At 51.3% G+C, this 19,823-nt stretch overlaps 1 protein-coding gene across 34 annotated transcripts in view; it reads right to left on the bottom strand.

Annotated features, from left to right (window-relative positions):
- The window catches only part of DAB2IP (DAB2 interacting protein), a 191,211-nt gene that overhangs the window by 89,186 nt on the left and 82,202 nt on the right, over positions 1-19,823 (bottom strand). For 26 of the 34 annotated variants that reach the window (XM_072748733.1, XM_072748743.1, XM_072748726.1 and 23 more), the window contains exon 2: positions 12,105-12,208. In XM_072748733.1, the coding sequence (XP_072604834.1) occupies positions 12,105-12,208 (104 nt within the window). Of the gene's footprint in view, positions 1-11,990; positions 12,209-19,823 lie in introns of all 34 variants that reach the window. The other 8 variants (XM_072748759.1, XM_072748755.1, XM_072748749.1 and 5 more) reach the window with 1 other exon arrangement.

A 19,823-nucleotide genomic window follows, 5' to 3' on the forward strand; every position in this document is an offset into this window, starting at 1 on the left:
CCCAGAATCTCAGGGACATTCTATTTGCTTCTCTCACACCCTAAAAACTGGCCTTCTCAGCTCCCTGAACACATGGTTTCTTGGAGTCTTGCAATGTGGCATGCTATTCCTCTGGGCCCCACCCCATCCGCAGCTAGAGAACCCTGCCCCAAACATTTCTCCTTCTGCCATCATCATGCCTAAAGCTCCACCTAGGTCCTAGGGTTACCCCAGTCTCTAGGAAGGTGCGGGTGAGATGCAAATAATTTTCATCCCCCCTCCCCCGAGAGGCATGGTAGCAAAAGGTTCTACCCTTAATGGCTATGGGCCTGAGGCCAGTGACCTAACCGTCTGAGTCTGTTTCAATTTCTGTAGAATGAGGACAACAGATGCCACCTCGAGGTTGTTGTCACAAGTCAATGACATCATGCATGTAAGAGAACTGAGCCCATTTCCCAGCACTCACTATACGTTAGCTACTATCATCAATATGGTCATTGTAATGGTTTTTATTGCTTGGACTTTGATCACCAAGGGCCAGTCCAGACATTAGCCAGAAGGAAACAGGGCAGGAGTTTATCAAAGCAAACTGTAGGACCCAAATCTCGTCTGATGGGGAAGGCTGCTGGTCAAGGCTCATTCAGGGTGTATTCCCTGAGCCTGCCCCTGAGCTGAGTCCTGGAAGGGACTTTCTACCCTCAAGGAAAGTCTAGCTGGACAGGCGGCCCTGACCCTTCCTAGACACTCCCAGGAGCCTCTTTGCTGCTGTACTATCTCCAGTCTTGCCCCCTTTACCCTGTCCATTCTCCAAGGGCATCCAGAGGGGTCCCTGAAAAAGCAGATCAGATGCATAACCACACAGCTGGAAAGTGGCAGAGCTGGGGCCAATCCAGATAGTCTGTGCCAGAACCTAAACACTTCCATAATCCCATTACCACACCATGAGGCTTGAATCAAGTATCTTAGCCTCTCTGTCACTGACCAGCTTCACCCCCCTTGCATAGCTCCCAGGGTTTGGAGATAAAAGCCTAGCTCCTTGGTAAGGCCCCTAAGGCCTCTCATGATCCATCCCCTGGGCTCCAACCCTGGCGTCTTCAGTGCGACTTTCAGAATTGCCATCCCCTCCCGCCATAGGGCCTTGGCACAGGCTGTTTCCATTGCCTGGAATGGAGGCCCCCTTGGCCCAAGTGGATCCTGCACACCCTACAGTCTCTCCTCATAGGCCTATCAGATGCCCTCAGATGATGCCAGGTCACTCTGCAGACTTACCACAGTTCTAATTATACATGTGTTTATTTCATGCCTTCCTCCCTCACAGGACTGTGGGGTCCATGGCAGCCTGGGTTCCAGTGCAGGACACCTGGCATGTACTCCTAAATACTTCCTGAAGTAATTAACAAATGTTTATGATATAAAAGAAAAAAGAAAAAGATGAGAATATGCTCTGGGAGGTTTTTTAAGGGGCTCCATTTGTGGTCAATTTGGGTGGGCTTGCTGGAGGAGGCAGCATTTGAGAGCATAATAGAAACTTGAAAGTGAGGCAGTGAGTGGTCTTGCTGAGATTATTTAGGGGTAGGGAAGCCGCACAGCAGCATTCCAGGCAGAATCACAGCAGAGGCAATGGTACAGAGGTAGGAAAGCTGTAAGTCTGGCTGCCTCAGAGGCCCATGGAGAGATCACAGGCCCCTCTGACCTCCAGTTACACACCACCACTTGAGCCCAGGCTGATAACATGGGGCACAACCCCTCGCATATGCACAGTGCAGAAGACACCCAGGTCAAGGGGTCCCCCCTAAGGAAGTCTGAAAGGAAGGAGGAAGGGGGCACCTGCTTAGGAAGAGGGTGAGCACGTGCAGATGAGAGGGGGGAAATGAGGACAAGAGAGGCCCTCCTGACATGTGCCAGTGCCCAGGACCGAGGGGCATCAGTAAACAGAAATCAGACACGCATTTCTGAGGTCTCAGGAAGGGATGTGATAACCCAGAGCAGCCAGGGAGTGACTCACTGCCCCATAAATCCTCTGGCTAGCTGACACTTGCCTTAGCATAATCAGACTTCCCAGAGGTCTGGACAGCCACAAACACTCCATCAGCCCTTTAAGCCCTTGGCCAGCTCTGACCCTGGGTGGGGAGTCCAGCACTGAGGACTGTGTGGTTGCAGGGAAGCTGACTCCCTCAGGGAGCTTCACCCCTGCAGCAGGATCTCCACCTTCTCCCTCTGCCACCCTTCCAGCCTTGCCAGAGGTCCCAGCACCAGGCCAGCCTTCCTGGGGTGACTCAATGATGTCGGTGATTATTCCCCAGGCCCTGTGTTCTGCACACTCCACATGAGCGAACGCTCTCAGCAGAGGCCGCCTGGCTAAGTGGCAAGAAAACCATGTTCAGAGTCAAGAAATATGAGTCCAAAACCCAGCTCTGTTATTAATAATAATGAGGACTATTCCAATGTGCTAGTAAGAGTAAAACCAGATGTACTTATGCAGCCCTGTCTAAGCTTCAGGGGCTGTACCAGAGATTTATGGGACTTACCTTGTTTAATTCTCACAATCCGACGTGCAGATGAGAGAATGGAGGCTCAGAGAGGTCAAGCAACTTTCAAAGGGCCACACAGCTAGAAAGTGGCAGAGCTGGGGTCAATCCAGATAGTCTGTGCCAGAACCTAAACACTTCATAATCCCATTACCACACCATGAGGCTTGAATCAAGTATCTTAGCCTCTCTGTGACTCACCTTCCCCATCTGGACAATGAGGGGATTGGTCTAGCTGAGGTCTAAATCCTTCGTAGTGTGCACATGCCGTCTTTCCCCTCCCTGATGGCCCATTCTCAGGTGACACCAAATAGGAGGGATCTTCTGGAGACCACAGCTTTCAGGAAGGAAGGTGTTAATGGACTCCAGCTCTGTGCTGGGTCACGGGGAGCTTCTGGGAAGTTAGATTTTCCCTCTGCCTCTACCTCCCCAAGTACCCAACTGGCCAGGAGTAGCCCTGGAGCATCAAGGTAGCGAAGGGGTGCTATACTAAGAGCCACCAAGGAGCACCAGGACCCCACGGTGCCCCAGCCCTAGGGACAAGCAAACATTAGTGGGAGGGAGAAGCAAAAGGCAGGTGGCAGCCCTATAAATTCACCCGAGTGAGCAATGCTTTTTAAAGCCTCTTTCACTACAGGATACAAAACGCACCATTTTGGGAAAGGATTTTATAGGCTATTTCTCCTCCTGGGTGATTTACCATCTGTAGGCCTGGCTCACCTGGGAGCCCTGCCCTTGAAGGATTATGGGAACCCATGGGATGGGGTCAAGGTCAATTCCACAGCAAGGGCTGGTGTCCTTCCTTACCAGGGCTCTGGGGTGGTCTGGGTGACTTGTCCTGACCTTCCTTCCCAAGATGGTGGCCACTCGGCCCCAGAGACACCAAGTGGGGCTCTCAGCAGCCAGAAGATCTCTGCTCCCCACCCCTCCCCACCATGCACTCACTCATTGAATTCATTCTCTGCCTCCATGTCTCTCACACCCCTTCCCTGCACAAGCCCATCCAGGTGCCCACCACAAAGGAGGCCCCATCTCAATGCCCAGGGTTCAGATAAACCAGAGCAGTTGCTGCCCTTGAGAAAGTCACCGTCTGGGAGATGGTTAAGTCACAGCCTGTGCTCAGAAGCCTAGAGGAGAGGATGCATGCTGGAGTGAGAGGAGGGCAGAGGAGGGAAGAAGCTCTCAAGGCAGGGAAATGGGGAGGAGGAGCCGGTAGGAAGGAAGGCCCTGAGGCTTGGGCAGGCTTGTGGGCACCAGCTGGAGAGCTGCATCCCACCCCCTAGAAGCCATCTCAGATGCTGGAGCAGGGCAGGGCACTAACAACCAGGGCTTGTTTCAGGCATTCTTAAGCCATTCTACTGGAAAAGTAACTCATCCTGATGCACGGTCTTGTATTGGAAACAGATGTCATCACTGCCACCTCCAAAGAGGGCTTCCTGGCTTTGGAAATCATTCCTACCCAAAGACTCAGATATAATTATGTCTATAATCCAACCCAAATGCCACTTGATGTGACAGAGGCAATTGCTTCTTTCTCATACCATGAGGGGTTTGGGAAAAGAAGGCTTCTGAGCCCTGCCCCCACCAAAGCCAGTCTCCTGCCCCCCACCCAGAAATGGCAGGGGCAGGGGCCACAGGATGGGGTGGGATGAGGGGAACAGCTCTCTTCTATGCCAGGAGTGTCTGCCCTGTTCAGACACCTTCTGACCCTCGGGGGCCTTGCTAGCTGGAGGCAGAGGAGACCAGAGGAGGCAGGAGATAGTACGGCCCAGGTTCCAAAGCCAGCTCTGTCCTCAATTGGCTGTGTGGCCTGGGACAATGCCCCTTCCCTCTCTGAGCCTCAGTGTTCTCATCTATAAAATGGAGAGGATGACAGCACCGGTTGGCAGAGCCTGGGCTGGTGCTGTGGGCCAGGTTCTGCAAAAACTTCAACACCACACAGGGGCTGGCAGAGCTGGGATTTGAACCCATGTAAGCAGGACTTTCAGCCCAGGCTCTGACCACCAGCCCACTCTCCCAGAAGACCTGCCTTGCTCCCTTTCAAAGTACGGGTGAGGATGAAACAAGACCTCTGCAAACTGTCAAAAAATAGTTATGCTGGAGTATCTACCAGCCAGCCTGGTGGCCACAGTGCTGCAATGCTGCCTGGTGGCCCTCAGGCTATGCCTCCCCTCCTGCCGGAAGGCTGTGTTGGCCCCAGGCCTCACCCCACTCCGGTGTCCCTAACTAGGGTCCTCTCTCCTAGTCCGCCAGCTCTCTGGCCAGCCCGGGGCCAGTCAGCTCAGCGCCAGGCCCCGCTGCCCGTAGGTACTCCTCAATCTGAACGGTTTCCTCTACCCAGTGGTGAGCTTTGCAGCTAGGAGTGAAGCTCCCCTGGGTCCCTGCAACCCAGGGCACACTGAACCCTGGGACTTCAACTCTCCTCCGGGAGCAGCGGCAGCTGTCCAGGCATCCACTTGCTGCCCTCTGCTGCCCCCAACTGGTGGGACGGCTCTGTGCAGCTGCCTCCAGCTCCCTCCCATCTGCACTCACCACCTGGGAACTTTGTCTCTGGCCCCTCAGGGATCACTAGACCCACCTCCACCTCCTGGTGCCAGGGCTGAGCCCTAGAAGCTGTGTCAGAGGCAGTGTCACATGGGGGCATCAAATGATGGGTACAGAAGGGAGGTGTCTCCCTGACCACCGGGGGCTCTGAGGAAGGTGTCTGGGAAGAGTGAGCCCCACCCACCAGAATGGGACACAGGGCATGAACATGGGCTGAATGCCCCCCTTGTGCCAGGTACTGGGCCCTCACAGCCACTCACTGAGCAAGGGGCTCCTGTGCCCATTTACAGAGTGGGGAAGAGAGGCAACGATACCACTCACTTATTAACAGGGCAGGGAGGCTCCCAACCCTACCGAAGACCACAGCCCACCCTCCCAGGCCTGACTCGGGTTCTACAAGCTCCAAATAGCTGTTCCCCCCACATCCCTGACCCGTAGAGTATCCTGGCCCCATGCCCAGGTCATCTGTTCCCATCTCCTGAGCAGGAAAGGAGCCTCTCTCTGCATAATGTGGACACAGACAAAATTGATAGTAATTTTCCTTTTAAGTTTGAACAGTTTCATAATAATTAGGCTCCAGGAATGGCAATGGGCGGGGAGACTCTCTCCACCTACCTCTTCCTCTAGGGAACACCGACCTGCCAGATACCAGGCTGGGACACTCCAGCTGAAAGGCTCCACTTAGAAGGCTATTGTGAGGAGAGGCAGCAGGCGCTCACCTGTGGCCCATCCAGGCTCCAGCATGACTGCCCTGTCACAGCCAGTCACAACTGCACGGCTGGCATCCCCACACTGGCTTGGGGGGCCACACATGCATGTACAAGGTGGGCACAGAGCAGCCTGGTGAAGCAGAACAAGCCCTGACCAGTGTTCCAGGCAAGCCTCCCCTCCTTGGGCCTTACTTCTGCCACAGACTGGTGACAGAGTTGGCTCATCTGATGTGTGAGCCTTGCCCAGCATTTCCGTCCACCACTCCAGTGCCTAACCAGGGCCACTGTCACTGAGAAGGGACCCAAACGGAGGCAAACAGGCAGATTAGGAGCCATCAGAGGCCTCTGAGGACCTTCAGAGCCACAAATGTCCCTTCCCTTCAGCCTCTCCTCCCACGAAACCTAATGGAGGCAGACAGAAGTTCCCAAGTACAGGGAAGAGAGGGCCCAAGGGAGCAGAGTGTAGGGGGCATGGAAGGGGGTAATGAGAGGACAGAGAGACCTGGGCAGCCACATCTGGGCCCTGTCCCAGATATGCTGTGTGGCTTTGGGAGAGGATCCTCCCTTCTCTAAGCTGCAGTCCTCCCTCTGTACAGGGGAGGCCTTGTAAACATTTCCAAAAGCCTTCAGTGGTGGTGTTGAGGGGGCCTGCATGTGTATGTCCATGTGCCCGTGACCCTGCGCACGACAGGAAGGCAGCTGAAATGTGGGGGGAAGGTTCAGAGAAGCTGCAGGAGTGGACAATGGCGAGTAGCTGGGAAACCCTGAATCCACACCCACAGAGATCTGCTGGTTCTACTCTCACCCGGCATCTCCTGTGGCCCTCTGGTCCCACAGGGGAAAGCCCAGAGCCTTCACCCACTTTCCTCTCCAGCCTTCTCCCACTTCATGCCTCCGACTCACCCAACACTCTAATCCCACAGGGCCACTGGCTTGCTCCAATGCACTTAGGTCTCCCCCAACTGGAATACTCTTCTCCCTTTGTTCCTGACAAGCTCCTACATATCCCTCAAAGCTCAGCCCCAAAGATGCCTCCTCTACGAACTCTTCCCTACCCTACTAGCCAACCCTTGCTCTGGGTTTCTACAGCACCCAACCACACCTCCATCACAGCTTCAGGACCAGCTAGAGTGTACACAAATGAGCATCCAGTAAAAGTAGGTGATTGAAAAGAACTAAGACCCCCTTCTAGAATCTGCAATCAACGTGGTATTGAGTTTATCTGCAGCTTCCACCAACCCCCTGGGCCTTCCCCTCCCTGACACTTCTCCTTCTCCATCTTGCAAAAAATAGCCCTGAGACCTAATTTCAGCTAAACCTTCAAACACGATTCTCCACTTTCAACTTCCCGAGGAGGAATCAATTGGCTGTCAAGTTTCCCAGAGCCTCTGCCACCTCCCACACCCCAGCCCTGCCAGCTCTCCTCAAGGTCGATGGGAGGGGTGGGGACAGTGGAGGGGGAGGGGAAGGAGCCAGCCTACACAAGGGGAGCTTGGGCCTGGGGAAGGTGATGGGCTGGGGGGTCTGTGGGGCAACCCCACAGTCACCATTGCTTCCCCCCAAATCAAACCATGAGTCCCCAACAGGAATGGCAGGTGACAGGGGACAGCATGCTGCTGTGATAAGGGTCTTGGGCTTTGGGAAGAGCCTCTGTATGGACCCAGCCTGATAGCCTGTGCAGATGCAGCATTCCCAGCTTGCTGCCTACCTTCCATCTCTGCTCCTCTCTCCCTTCCAAGATTCCTTACTAACACAGAGAAGACAGATCTGGGTTTGAATCTTGGCCTCATCAGCTCTTTGGATGAGAGCTGAAGGCCAGAGATGGGCACGAGTTGATATGAGGCTCAGCCCTGGGTCTGCTGACTTTACAGCTCATGCTTTTAGGTATGGCATCCAAATATTTAAGTGCCTACCATAGGCCCAAACCACATGTTGCCTTACAAAGCTCACTCCCCTCTGGGACGCCTGGGTGGTTCAGAGGTTGAGCGGCTGCCTTCAGCTCAGGGTGTGATCCTGGGTCTGGGGATCGAGTCCCACCTCAGGCTCCTCACAGGGAGCCTGCTTCTCCCCCTGTCTGTGTCCCGGCCTCTCTGTGTATCTCTCATGAATAAATACATAAAATCTTTAAAAAACAACAACAACAAAGTCCACTCCGCTCATTTTAGACAAGGGTAAACAGAAGTTCTCCCAGGGTCACATGATCTCCAAAAAACAGAGGTGGGACCAGTACTGAGCCTCTGATGCCCTGTGAGGTGACTGTGGTCCTAGGCCAAATCACAAAAGGTAAGGGCCGTGTATGGATACAAAGAGCCCAGACTCCAAAGTGCTCCCAGCTGGATGGTGACCTGGCACAAGCCCAGCCCCTCCCAGGCTTTAGTGTTCATGGAGGAGGTTGACAGTATGAGTCCTAGAGAACACAACATGTTGATCCTCCATTAAACTACATGGTTGCAAAGGGCACTTCTGTGAGACGTGGTGACATCCTGTCACCCAAGTTTCAAATGGCAGCAAAGACACCAGTTATTCAAATATATCCTGTACTGTCTCCCTTACCTCTCCCAGGCAAAACTATGTTCCCCAAGGTCCCTCAGGGGGCTACACAGAGCAGCAGTCAGCCAAGAGCATGAGGATGTGGCTTATGGGAGTGCATGTGAGCAAATGTAAGGTGGGGCAGGGGAACAGGGTGTGCTTCTGGTCCCACACAGGGACTGCGTGCAAGTGTGTCCCCAACACCCAAGCCAGGCGCCCCTCCCACCTTCCCCCAAACATCCTGCCCTCTGCTCTCCATCATGACCCTCCCTAGATATGCACCGTTCTGAAGCAAAAAAAGGGAAACACAATCCCAAGGACAGTGGTGGATTTTCTGTATTAAGTGTCTACCTTGGGTCAGACCTGGGCTCATATGCACCAGGACTCATGGAGGTGCGCCATAGCCCTTCAAAGAAGGATGAACATTCCATTCTTTCCTGATACCGCCACGAGGCTCAGAGAGGCTGAGTGACTAACGAGGTCTCACAGGTCACAGAAGAGTCAGGATTTGAACCCACTTCCCCACCTCTGAGCTCTCCAGCAAGCACCTCCAAATTCTGAGCACTACCCCAGGATAGAGAAACTCACACCCCTTGGGGTGCCTGGGTGGCTTAGTCAGTTCAGCGTCCAACTGTTGATTTCAACTCAGGTCATGGGATTGAGCCCCATGTCAGGCTCCAATGTTCAATGTAGAGTCTGCTTAAGATTCTCTCTCTCTCCCTCTCCCTCTGCGCCTCCCATCTACTTCTATGCACAGGCGCTCTCTTTTTCTAAAATAGATACATCTTAAAAAAAAGAAAAAAGGAAAAAAACCTCACATCCCTTTCCTTAACTGTTGCATACAGAAAAGGACCAAGGTGGGACACCTGGGTGGCTCAGTGGTTGAGCATCTGCCTTCAGCTCAGGGCATGATCCCGGGGTCCTGGGGTCGAGTCCCACATTGGGCTCCTCCCGGAGAGCCTGCTTCTCCCTCTGCCTGTGTCTCTGCCTTTCTCTCCGAGTCTCTATTAACTAATAAATAAGTGAAATCTTTAAAAAAAAATGAAAGAAAAGGACCAAGGTGCCCAGGTAGGGACACAAAAAGTGAGTGTCCAACAGTCCTGGCAACTATGCGGGGCTCCATCACTCTGGAGCCATGTGACATTAGGCAAACAACTTCCCGTCCCTCAGCCTCAGTTCCCTCATCTGTGAAATGGAGATAATCACCATACCTCCCCTGGGGGGTTGCCGTGAGAAATGGGTAACATGACAAGTGAACACATTTTCTAGTTTGCAGAGCCCGCTCATGCAGGCGGGACTGTGAGTCCTGAGGGTCGGGGGCTCAGGAGGCTGGGGCTGGCTCTGCCCCATGTGTGGTTTCTGCACCAGAACACAGGGAAGGTGCCACTGCCGGAAAGATGCCAAGCCTACCTGGCAATTAAAGAGCTGCAACTGACAGCAACGTCAGGGTGTGATGATACATCGATCAGAGCAGCAAAAGAAAGGGAAACAGGTAAAAAGCCACACGGAGAGGCTCTGGGAAGGTGTGGGGGCTCATGACCAGGAGTGCACACTCTGGTACCAGACAGGCTGGGTCTCAATCTTGGCTCCACTATTTGTTGGCATTTAGAGCATGGCTGAGGGACTTCCCATCTCTGAACCTCAATTTTCTCATCTGTGATATGGGGTGATCAAAGTTTCAGGCTATCTTGAGAATTAAAAAAGATCACGAGGGCAGCCCGGGTGGCTCAGCGGTTTAGCGCCATCTTCGGCCCAGGGTGTGATCCTGGAGACCCGGGATCAAGTCCCACGTCAGGCTCCCTGCATGGAGCCTGCTTCTCCCTCTGCCTGTGTCTCTGCCTCTCTCTCTCTCTCTCTCTCTCTCTCTCTATCATGAATAAATAAATAACATCTTAAAAAATAATAATAAAAAAATAAAAAAGATCATGAATGTACACCCAGAAACACAGTGCAGGTGTCTACATCATTCTTAGTCATTGTTCCCTCAGGCCCCTGAAAGCTTGGTCCCCAGTGGCTGTGGCCCTCCCTGGGTCTGGGGAAGGCTAGACTCAGTCTCAGCTCCAGCTGACTGGTCAGGGTCACCCAGGTGTCAGTGTCCTGGCCCTCCTTGCAGGCTGAAGACCATCTTCCAGGGGCCCCCTGCCACACCCAGGGGAAGAACCCCCGAATCTACTCTCAGCACAGACTTTGGGGCTTCCCTTTCCTCCTCACTGCCCAAGCCTAACTCAGAGTCTGAAGTTCCCAACCACCTCGTGGGGGAGCTTGTTAAAATCCAGATATTCAGGTTCTGTCCCAGGCCCACTGCTCTGAGATCTTGAGGGGGCCTAAGAATCTATTTTGCAAGCATCTTCATGACATACAGACAGATGGGAGAATCAGGTGCCCTGGGGAAAGACACAGCCCCTTAGCCTAGCACATGAGGCTGCACCTGACCCAGACTCAGCCCAGCTTCCAGCTTCACCTCCTACCTTGTCCTCCATATCCCTCAACTCCAGTTCCACAGGCGTTTTACTTTCCACAAACACATCGATCTCTAGTGTGCCTCTACATAGTTGCAGCTGCTGTTCCCTTACCTGGAACAGGGATCCCTCTCTCACTGTCCCCACCTACCCAATTTCTACTGACCCCTTAAGAGCCAGCGCAAAAGTCAGCCTCTGGGGGACAGCCTTCTCAATACACAGGGAACAACTAGACACCCCTAGCTCACCTGAAGCCCCAATATCACACTGCATGGTGACAGCCAGGCCTGTGCCCACTCCTTTCCTTTCACCCAAAACCCTCATTTCCCTGCTCCCCATAGTAGGGCTGGCTCCTCATCCATTGGGCCTCAACGTAAATATCACCTCTCAACCGCATCACCTCCAGGAAGCCCTCCTGGTTTCCTCTATTGCAGCAGCCTGCTTTTCTTCACAGCACATAACCTGAACATCAGAATGTGACCCCATAAGTTCAGGGGCTTTGTCCACCTGGTGCTCTCCTGGTCAGATCCTCCAAAAATGGGCCTGGCACACCGCTGGCATGCCATAAAAACTGCTGAATGAATGAATGGATGAGCTAATGATCAAACATCCATCTCCACTATAGACCATGAGCTCCCAGGAAAAGAGACTTACTTCTCCCTGTCCACTACTTCTCTGTGGCTCCAGTGGCTGATAGAACACTGGACAGAGGAGCATGTGGTAACATGCTGAATGGGGAAGAAAAGCAACCAAAACTGTGCATGCTCGCACAGAGAGCCAGTTGTTAAGGGCCACTGTGTTCTGTCTCTGTAAAGTTGTTTAGGTTTGTAATAAAAATGTGTATGCTGGTGGGACCCCTAAAATCAATAGATAAGTATGACAGTATTTTGTCAATTCTAAGACATCATCAGTTTTAAGCTATAGCATTATTTGGTGTGTCTCCAAGAAAGAAAAAAAAAAAAAAACCACAGGAATTAAATCATGACATACCACAAGCTGTAACATCAGAGATCCTAAAATGTAAAAACAAAAGCTGTGCATCATAAGAGTCAAGGAAGCGTAGTGTGTGTGAGCATGTCAGGATGTATTTATCTGGCCCAGCACTAGACTCTTTCTCGGCCAGCTTGCAGGCCCCATGGCTGCAGGGCTGTCTGTTCTCTGCCCCCTCCCTCACAGGATGGGACCCCCATGTGGCCCCCAGACTGAGCCACAGAGAGGGGAGCAGCTGAGCGATTGGATACCTAGAACAAGGGAGGCTGGATGCTCTCCCGGTCCATGAGACTCCAGGAAGGGGGCCGCGGGGTCGCAGAGCAGCACCCCAGGCCAGGAGGCGATGGTGACGCAGAGATAGTTACCGTGACCCGGAACGGCGTAGTGGCCGAGGGCTCCATGCTAGGGCTCTTCTCTGGCAGGCTGCCGGGCAGACTGCGCCGGGAGCCCGGCCTTTCCTGTGGTGACTCTGTCAACAGAGAAAGAGGGAGAAGGTGAGGATGGATAATCAAGGCCACTCAGTCAGGCCCTCCCATCATTCCCATCATGGCCAGGACAATAGACGACTGGTCCCCCTAAAATAGTGTAATCACTGTGGAAAACAGATTTGGCAGTTCCCCTAAAAAGTTAAAGACAGATTTACTGCATGACCCAGCAATTCCACTCCTGGGTAATCCCCCCAAAGCACTGAAAACAGGGACACAGACACATACACAGACTTATACCCAAATGTGCATCACAGCATTATTCAGAAGAGCCAAAAGGTGGAAGCAAGCCACGTGTCCATCCACAGATGAATGGGTGCATACAGTGTGTGGTAGATCTATACAAAGAATGTTATTCCATCATAAAAAGGAACAAAAGTTCGGATACAATGTGGACAAACCTTGAAAACATGCTGAGCAACAAAAGCTAGACACAAGTATTATAGGAGTCCACTCACAGGAAACACCTAGAATTGGCAAATTCATAGAGATAGAAAGTAGACTGGTGGTAAGAAGGGGCTGAGGGTGGGCAGGATGGGGAGGTATGGCTTAATGATAAAGAGTTTCTGTTTGGAATGATGGGAAAGAGTGGGAAAACAGTGGTGATGGTGGCACAATACTATAAATATACTTAAAGCCATTAAATCAAACACTTAAAAATGATTAAAATAGCAAATTTTGTATAATCTATATATTTACCCCCAATCAAAAAAAAAAAAAAAAACCAGGATCCCAAAACCTGCACTTCAAGTCATGTATCTTGTGACATAATGAGCCCCCTGTCACCAGAGGTATAAAAAGTAGTCCCTTCAAACATAGGAATCTGTGATCTCTGGCTTTCAATTTGGACCTTCTTTTTTTTTTTTTAAGATTTAAAAAAAATTTATTTGACAGAGCACAAGCAGGGGGAGCTGCAGGCAGAAGAGAGGGAGAAGCAGACTCCCCACTTAGCAGGGAGCCTAACACGGGGCTCAATTCCAAGACTCCAGATCATGACCTGAGCTGAAGGCAGATGCTTAACTGACTGAGCCCCCAAGGCACACCCAATTCTGACCTTCTTGTTCAGAGGCCTTAAACCTGATGGAAGTACAAGGCCTGGCAGTTTCCAGGATAAAGGGTAGCAGCCAGCTGGTTATTCAGGGTAGCCAGGGGATGCGCCCAGTGCAGCCACAGCTTCCCACAGTTCAAGAGAAGCTGGAAATCTGAGGGCTTTTCAAAATATGTAACATTCTGATTCTTAAATGGTGACAGCTCATTGAAAACTTACGGCCCTGACGTGAGCCTGTCTGCTCAAAACCTCCCAGGTCAATGCAATCTGGCTGCTTTCCTGAATGTTTGCTCACTATGCTCGGCACTGGCTGCCTCTTTTCCAGTGCTCTGGCTGTGGCCCCCCCCACAGAGGACTCCATCCATTCCATCCTGTAGGCCCCAGAAGACACCCATGGTGACCCCTCCTCCCCACCCACGCTGTTGGCTCCCTTCTGGCTCTTATAGTAACAGCCAGGCCAAGCCTCCTACCAACATTCTCACTTTGCACCCAGTGTGTGTGTGTGTGTGTGTGTGTGTGTGTGTGTGTGTCCCTCTCGGCTTGACTGTGGAACTCCTAATGCCCATGCCCAAGCTGGCTGCATCTCCACGTCCCCAGTGCCCTGTGTGGAGCCTGGCACGTGGGCAGTGCTCTGGAAAGGCCTGTTGGCTCTCAAGGAAGAAAAGGGGTAGGGCAGAGATTTCCCTGGTACATGCACACACAGGCGGTCGGGCACATGCCCAGCAAATGCACATGCATATCCACCTCTATGCAGACACTCCCACCTGCACCCCCAGAGACATGTCCATATGTCCACAAAGGCTAGATGACAAGGAACAGGCTTTCCCAGAAGGCAGAATGGGCTACTAGGGGCAAGGTCTACACCCGCCGGTCCATTCCCTCTTGCAGCCAAATGGGACGGTGGTCTTTAGAAGTGTCAAAGGACAGAGTTGAACCTGCCACCACCACTCCCACCCCCACCCAGGACGGGCTCCAGTGCTGAGCCCTAGCCAATGGCCAAGCAGGCCAGGCCACGCTGGGCCTGGGGACATGGGGCACCCAGGGGGACCAAGGCCATGCTGGGCCTGGGGACATGGGGCACCCAGGGGGACCAGTTTGGGCATAGCTGACCACTTATAGACAGACGTAGGGCAGAGGCTGATACCAGGTCCTGCTGTGCACTAGCCATCTCTGGGCCATCTCCTACAGAAAAGCTTCCTCCACTCAGCTGCTCCTTAGCCCAGTGGCCACGATCTAGGACTGCCTCGGTGTCTTGCTTGTGGTACTTCCTCCTGAGAACCTTCCTCCCTCCTCCTTCCCCATCCCTGCTAGTCACACTCTAGGAGACACCCACTCTTTCTGGAGGTTTCCCTGGGAAATCTCTTCCTGTGCTCCCCAAGCTGCCTTCACCTCTCCCCCCACCCCCAGCATCCCACCCCCATCACCTTCACCTCAGTGTCCACCATAACCACTGTGTCCCACCATGTGTGAGGCACTATGCTCAGCCTCCAGAAGCCCCTCAGAACTCCCCTCTCTCCCCCAATACACACACACACACACACACACACACACACGCACAGAACCACAACTCCACTGCCCTTTCCTGAACAGGTGGGCCATCCTGGCTCCAGACAGACATATGTGGTGTCTTGCACTTGGTAGGGCATGAGGAGCCCAGCAAGACTGCCTCTCTTCTGAGACCAAGACTGATATTCCTCACAACGGGTGCAGAATACTATAGCCTCTTGCCTTCTGGGCTGAGCCAGGAGGTTCTCAGGGGTTGCTGGATCCAACCACCCATTTGACAGATGATGAAGCTGTGAGCAGAGGAAAGGAACATGTCCATTGGCCCCCAACCCAACAGGTCTGTACCAAGGTCTCTCAGGTGCTCCCAAAATAGCCTTAAACTTCAACTCAGAAGCCCTGACCATGCCCCATCCACATCAGAAAGTTGAAATGCAGCAAGGGGGCTGCAGCGCAGGACATGACAGTAGTCTGCTCTCCCTCCGCCCAAGAGCAGCCAATTCTTCTCCTTGACTTCTTGAGCCTTCCCAGGGCAGGGCCTTGCCCCCCATAGGAAACTGAAGGGGAACCTTTGTACCTTTCCAGGTAGATGCCACTGGCCCCAGTTCCATCTCCACTCTTCTCCACTCTGCCTTCTGCTCCAGGGGGCTGACCTGTGTAGCCCCCACCAACCAAGCTCCTGGGCCCCCCAGTTTCCATGGAGTTAGGCCAGTGGGGAGCCCTGGCAGGAGATGAGGAGACAGAGAGTTGCCTAGGCTGGCTGCCTCCCTCCCTAAGCCTTGGTAGATCATCCCAGGCAGGACCCCCGGTGGTTGCTAGCTCTGGGGCCCTGCACTTCTCTTCATGGTTTCCCACCCCCACCCACACCATGAATCATCCTAGTAAGTACCATCTGCTTCCTGCTGGACCCTGACTGACCCACCAGGTAGGATCCCAGCTGCCCAAGACCCGGCCCCTGCTTGCAGAATGGAAATAACTCCTTTACAGAGGGATGGGGAAGGCAGGCCAGGAAGGAAGCTGTGTCGTGTTCATGGTCCTCAAGGGCCGAGCCAGGCTCTCTCCCCATCTGACACCCCAAACAGCTTTCCCAAGCCTGCCACAGGCTCGAAACACAAAGTTCACAGTAACATCGTGGATCACAGTATTCTGAACCAGCATCTCTCTCTACCTTCTATTCATTATCATTTCCCCTGTGGGGTCTTTTTAGACATCTTTTTCCTAGTCACCCCTCCATAAAACTTTAATATCGCAATCCAGTAGGTATCTTTACATATTGTACATGTAATGGGGCTCTATAAGAGAAAGAGTGAGATTTTTGCCCCCTCCCTTCCAAGCACCAATTTTTTTTCACCCACTTGGGGCAGCATCACCCCCACAGAGAAGGCAAGTCCTGGGACCCATTCAAACAGAATCCCCACTTGACAACTTGGACAGCTATGGTGAGCTCCGTTTTCCAGATGAGTAAACGGAGTTCTCTGAGGCAAAAAAGGACTTCCTCTGAGGTTCGACCAGCTAGGAAGTAAGAGTACTTGCCGAAGCCCCTTAAACTGCCTGACCCCGCAAATCCACACTAAGGACCTAGGAGAAGCCTGAGAGTGCCTGGAGCCTGGGGCAAGGGGAGGAGTGCAAGACTTGCACCAGGAGACAGGATTCAACCTCCAGGCCAGGCCCTTTGCGTCTCTGAGCTCATGATTTATCAGCCATCCAGCGAGTCAGGGGGGTCAGAGCAGTTACTATCTCTATTCTCTGCCACCAAACCATAGCAAAGACAAAAAAAACCAAACAAACTCTATTTTACAAGGCAAAGAATATGGAAGGCTGACCACCCTCCCCCTCTAATCCTAATTCTGCCTGCAGGCATTTAGCCTGAGTCCTTGACAAAAACATAGATGCCTATGCCTTTTGATTTAGCAGTACTTTTTTTTTTTCTAATCTGGGGAAGCAGACACTGGGAAGCTCAGGCCTTGCGCCCCCAAAGGTCTAAGCAACACAGCTGGTTGCAGAATCCCAGACAGGGCAAGTGACCTAACACTGTGCAGCAGAAAAGTGGCAGGCATCCCTAGACCTTGGACTGGTCCAGGAGTTTCCCCTCAGCTCAGACTCCCTCTGTGACCTCCACATGACCTCAGGGCTCCCAACGCGCAAAACTAGGGCACAGGACAAGTGCATACTGGACCCCTTTTCCACTACAAGGTCAAAAAGAATCTCCATTTTACCAGGAACACCAGCCTATCTTTCCATTCCTGGAAGCCACAGCCACAGAAATGCATTTTAACCTTCATGCATTAGCAAAAAATAAATAAAATAAAATTGGTTTCATTCAAATGCTCTGGCTTGGTCGCCATGGATACTACCTAATCATGAAGGATGACTGTTACTTGTTCCCATGGAAACAAGGAGGCCTGAGGAACATCCTGTAATTTCAGACAAGACACCAAATTTCAGTTGTCGGGCTGCACTGCCCAGATCTTAATGCTTAAAAACAGGTAGAGGCAGCAGCCTCTAATATTAGTGTCAGGAGAAGAGAAGTCAGCACGACTATAGGAAAAGATGACAGGAGACTGAGGGGTATGTGTGTGTTGGACCTCAACAGTGACCAGGAGAATGCAAATTAAAACTACCAGATACCATTTCATACCTTTCAGATAGGCAAAAATAAAAAAGAACAGTGATCTTGAATGTTGCCAGGGACATAGGGGACTTTTTCATCACTGCTGGTGGAGCAGACAGGCTTTGAAAAACAATTAGACAAAAGCTAGTAGAAATCGACACACACACACACATGCTCTAGGACCAGAAATTCTCCCCTCTCTGCCCAATCTAGAACAATGCTTCATCCTCGCACATGGAGATCCACACAAAGATGTCTCCTGCAGCACTGTTTGTAGTGGCAAAATGTTGGGAGCAACCTAAATGTCCACCAGTAGAGGAATGTATAACCCCACCCCGGGGCAGTCATTTGATGGAATATGATACAGCAAGGAAGAAGGTACAATTTCAGGGGCTCTTCACATGGGACATAATGGCACTGCAAAGCACCCAGTTCTATAAAATCAACATGAAGTACAGCCAGAAGAATGACATGGAGTGAAAAAAGTATGTTGCCAAAGGAAATGGAATGCAATCCACCTACACACATTTTTGTACAATGTTTGTAACAATTGTAATAGTCAAAAACCAGAAACAATCAAAATGTCCTTTAACAGGTAAATGAATGGTTAAAGTGTGGTCCATTCAGTCTATGAAGCTGAATAATGGCCCCCGCCCAAAGAAGTCCACACTTTTTCCTAATCTCCAGAATCTGTGAACATGTTACCTTACATGGGGACTTTGCAGACATAATCTCTTTAATCAGGATTAAGTATATGGGAGTTTATCCTGCATTATCAAGGGGGAAATAGCCTTAAATGCAGAAGAGGAAGCAGGAGGGTGCAATAATGGAAGAGGCAGGAGACATGCTAAGCATGAGAGGAACGACGGAAGAAGGGATCACAAAGCCAAGAAATGTGGGTAACTTCCACCTTGAAACTGGGAACACCCTTCCACTGACAGCCAGCATGATCAGATCATGCTGAACAAAGGAAAGGGGACCTCAGTCCCACAACCACATGGAACTGAATTCAGCCAATGAAATGGATTTTTCCCTAGAGTCTTTCTAAAGGAATCAACCTGCTAATACCTCAGTTTTAGCCCTGCAAGACCCATAACCCACAGCGGACTTCCAACCTACATAACTATCAGACCTGTGTTGTTTAAGCTGCTAAATTTTTTTTAAGTTTATTTTTCTTTTTAAGTAAGCTCTACACTCTACATGGTGGGGCTTGAACTAACAACGGATGCTCTTCTGATTGAGCCAGCTGAGTGGCCCTAGGCTGCTAATTTTTCATTTGTGGTAGCAGAAACAGGAAACAAATATACATACCATGAAATGCTACACAACAATAAAAAAAAAAAAAAAAAAGCACTATTGATAGATTTCCACAACCTGGGTGGATCTCAAGGGCATTATGCCTCGGGGAGTGGGGGGAGCCAATATCAAAAGGCCACACAGAGTATGACTCCATTTATACGGCATTCTTAAAGGGGCAAAGTTCTAGAGATGAAACACAGACTAGTGGTTGCCAGGGTTAAGGATGGTGGGGGGCAGGTGAGTGTAGCTATAAAGAGCCACCACGAGAGATCTTCACGGTGACAGAATAGTCCTGTGTCTTGATTGTGGTGCTGGTTACATGAATGTACACATGTGATAAAATGGCAAGGAATTGGGGCGCCTGGGTGGCTCAATTGGATAAGTGTTCGACTCTTGGTTTCAGCTCAGGTCATGATCTCAGGGTCGTGGGATGGAGCCCCATATCTGCTTGTCCTTCTCCTTTTGCTCCTCCCCCATGTGCCCCTCATATATAAAATAAAGTCTTTTTAAAAAATGAGCCAGAAAAAAAAAGAGAAAAAATAAATAAATAAAAATTAAAAAATAAAAAATGACCCAGAATTATACATATACATGGTACCAGGTGGCAGAAAAGGAGAGAAAAAAAGCGGATGAAAGCAGCCCCTGATATCTAGAAGTCAACGTGGCATTCATAGCCGTGCCATGTTATTCTCCTTTTGGACATAAACAATCTTCTACGGTACCAGCCTCAGACAAGTTTACCAAGATAAAGTGAGACAAAACAAGGCCATTTCATAATTTTGTCTAAGCAACTGACAAAAGCCAAGTCACTGGGCCACTCACAAAATACCAAACACACTCCTCCCTTGGCTAAAATGGCTAATTGCTGCTTCCTTACAATGACAGCTTTATCTTCATGCTTGCCTCCTCTCCCTAAAGATAAATTTTGAGATACCCCATCATAAAATTGCCCCACTTTCTGACAGCAGCTGAGCTAGAGTGAACCCCACTTTCTTAGACTTCCCCAAAAGCACCCAATCAAATCCCAAAAATCCTATAGCAGGGTTTTTTTATACCATATTTGGAATGAGATGTCCTGTGGCTCCCGGTGGTGTATGTTCTCCCTTGCTGCCATAATAAAAAATAAATCCAACTTGTC

Source organism: Vulpes vulpes, chromosome 2, assembly GCF_048418805.1.
Source record: "Vulpes vulpes isolate BD-2025 chromosome 2, VulVul3, whole genome shotgun sequence".
NCBI lineage: Eukaryota > Metazoa > Chordata > Mammalia > Carnivora > Canidae > Vulpes > Vulpes vulpes.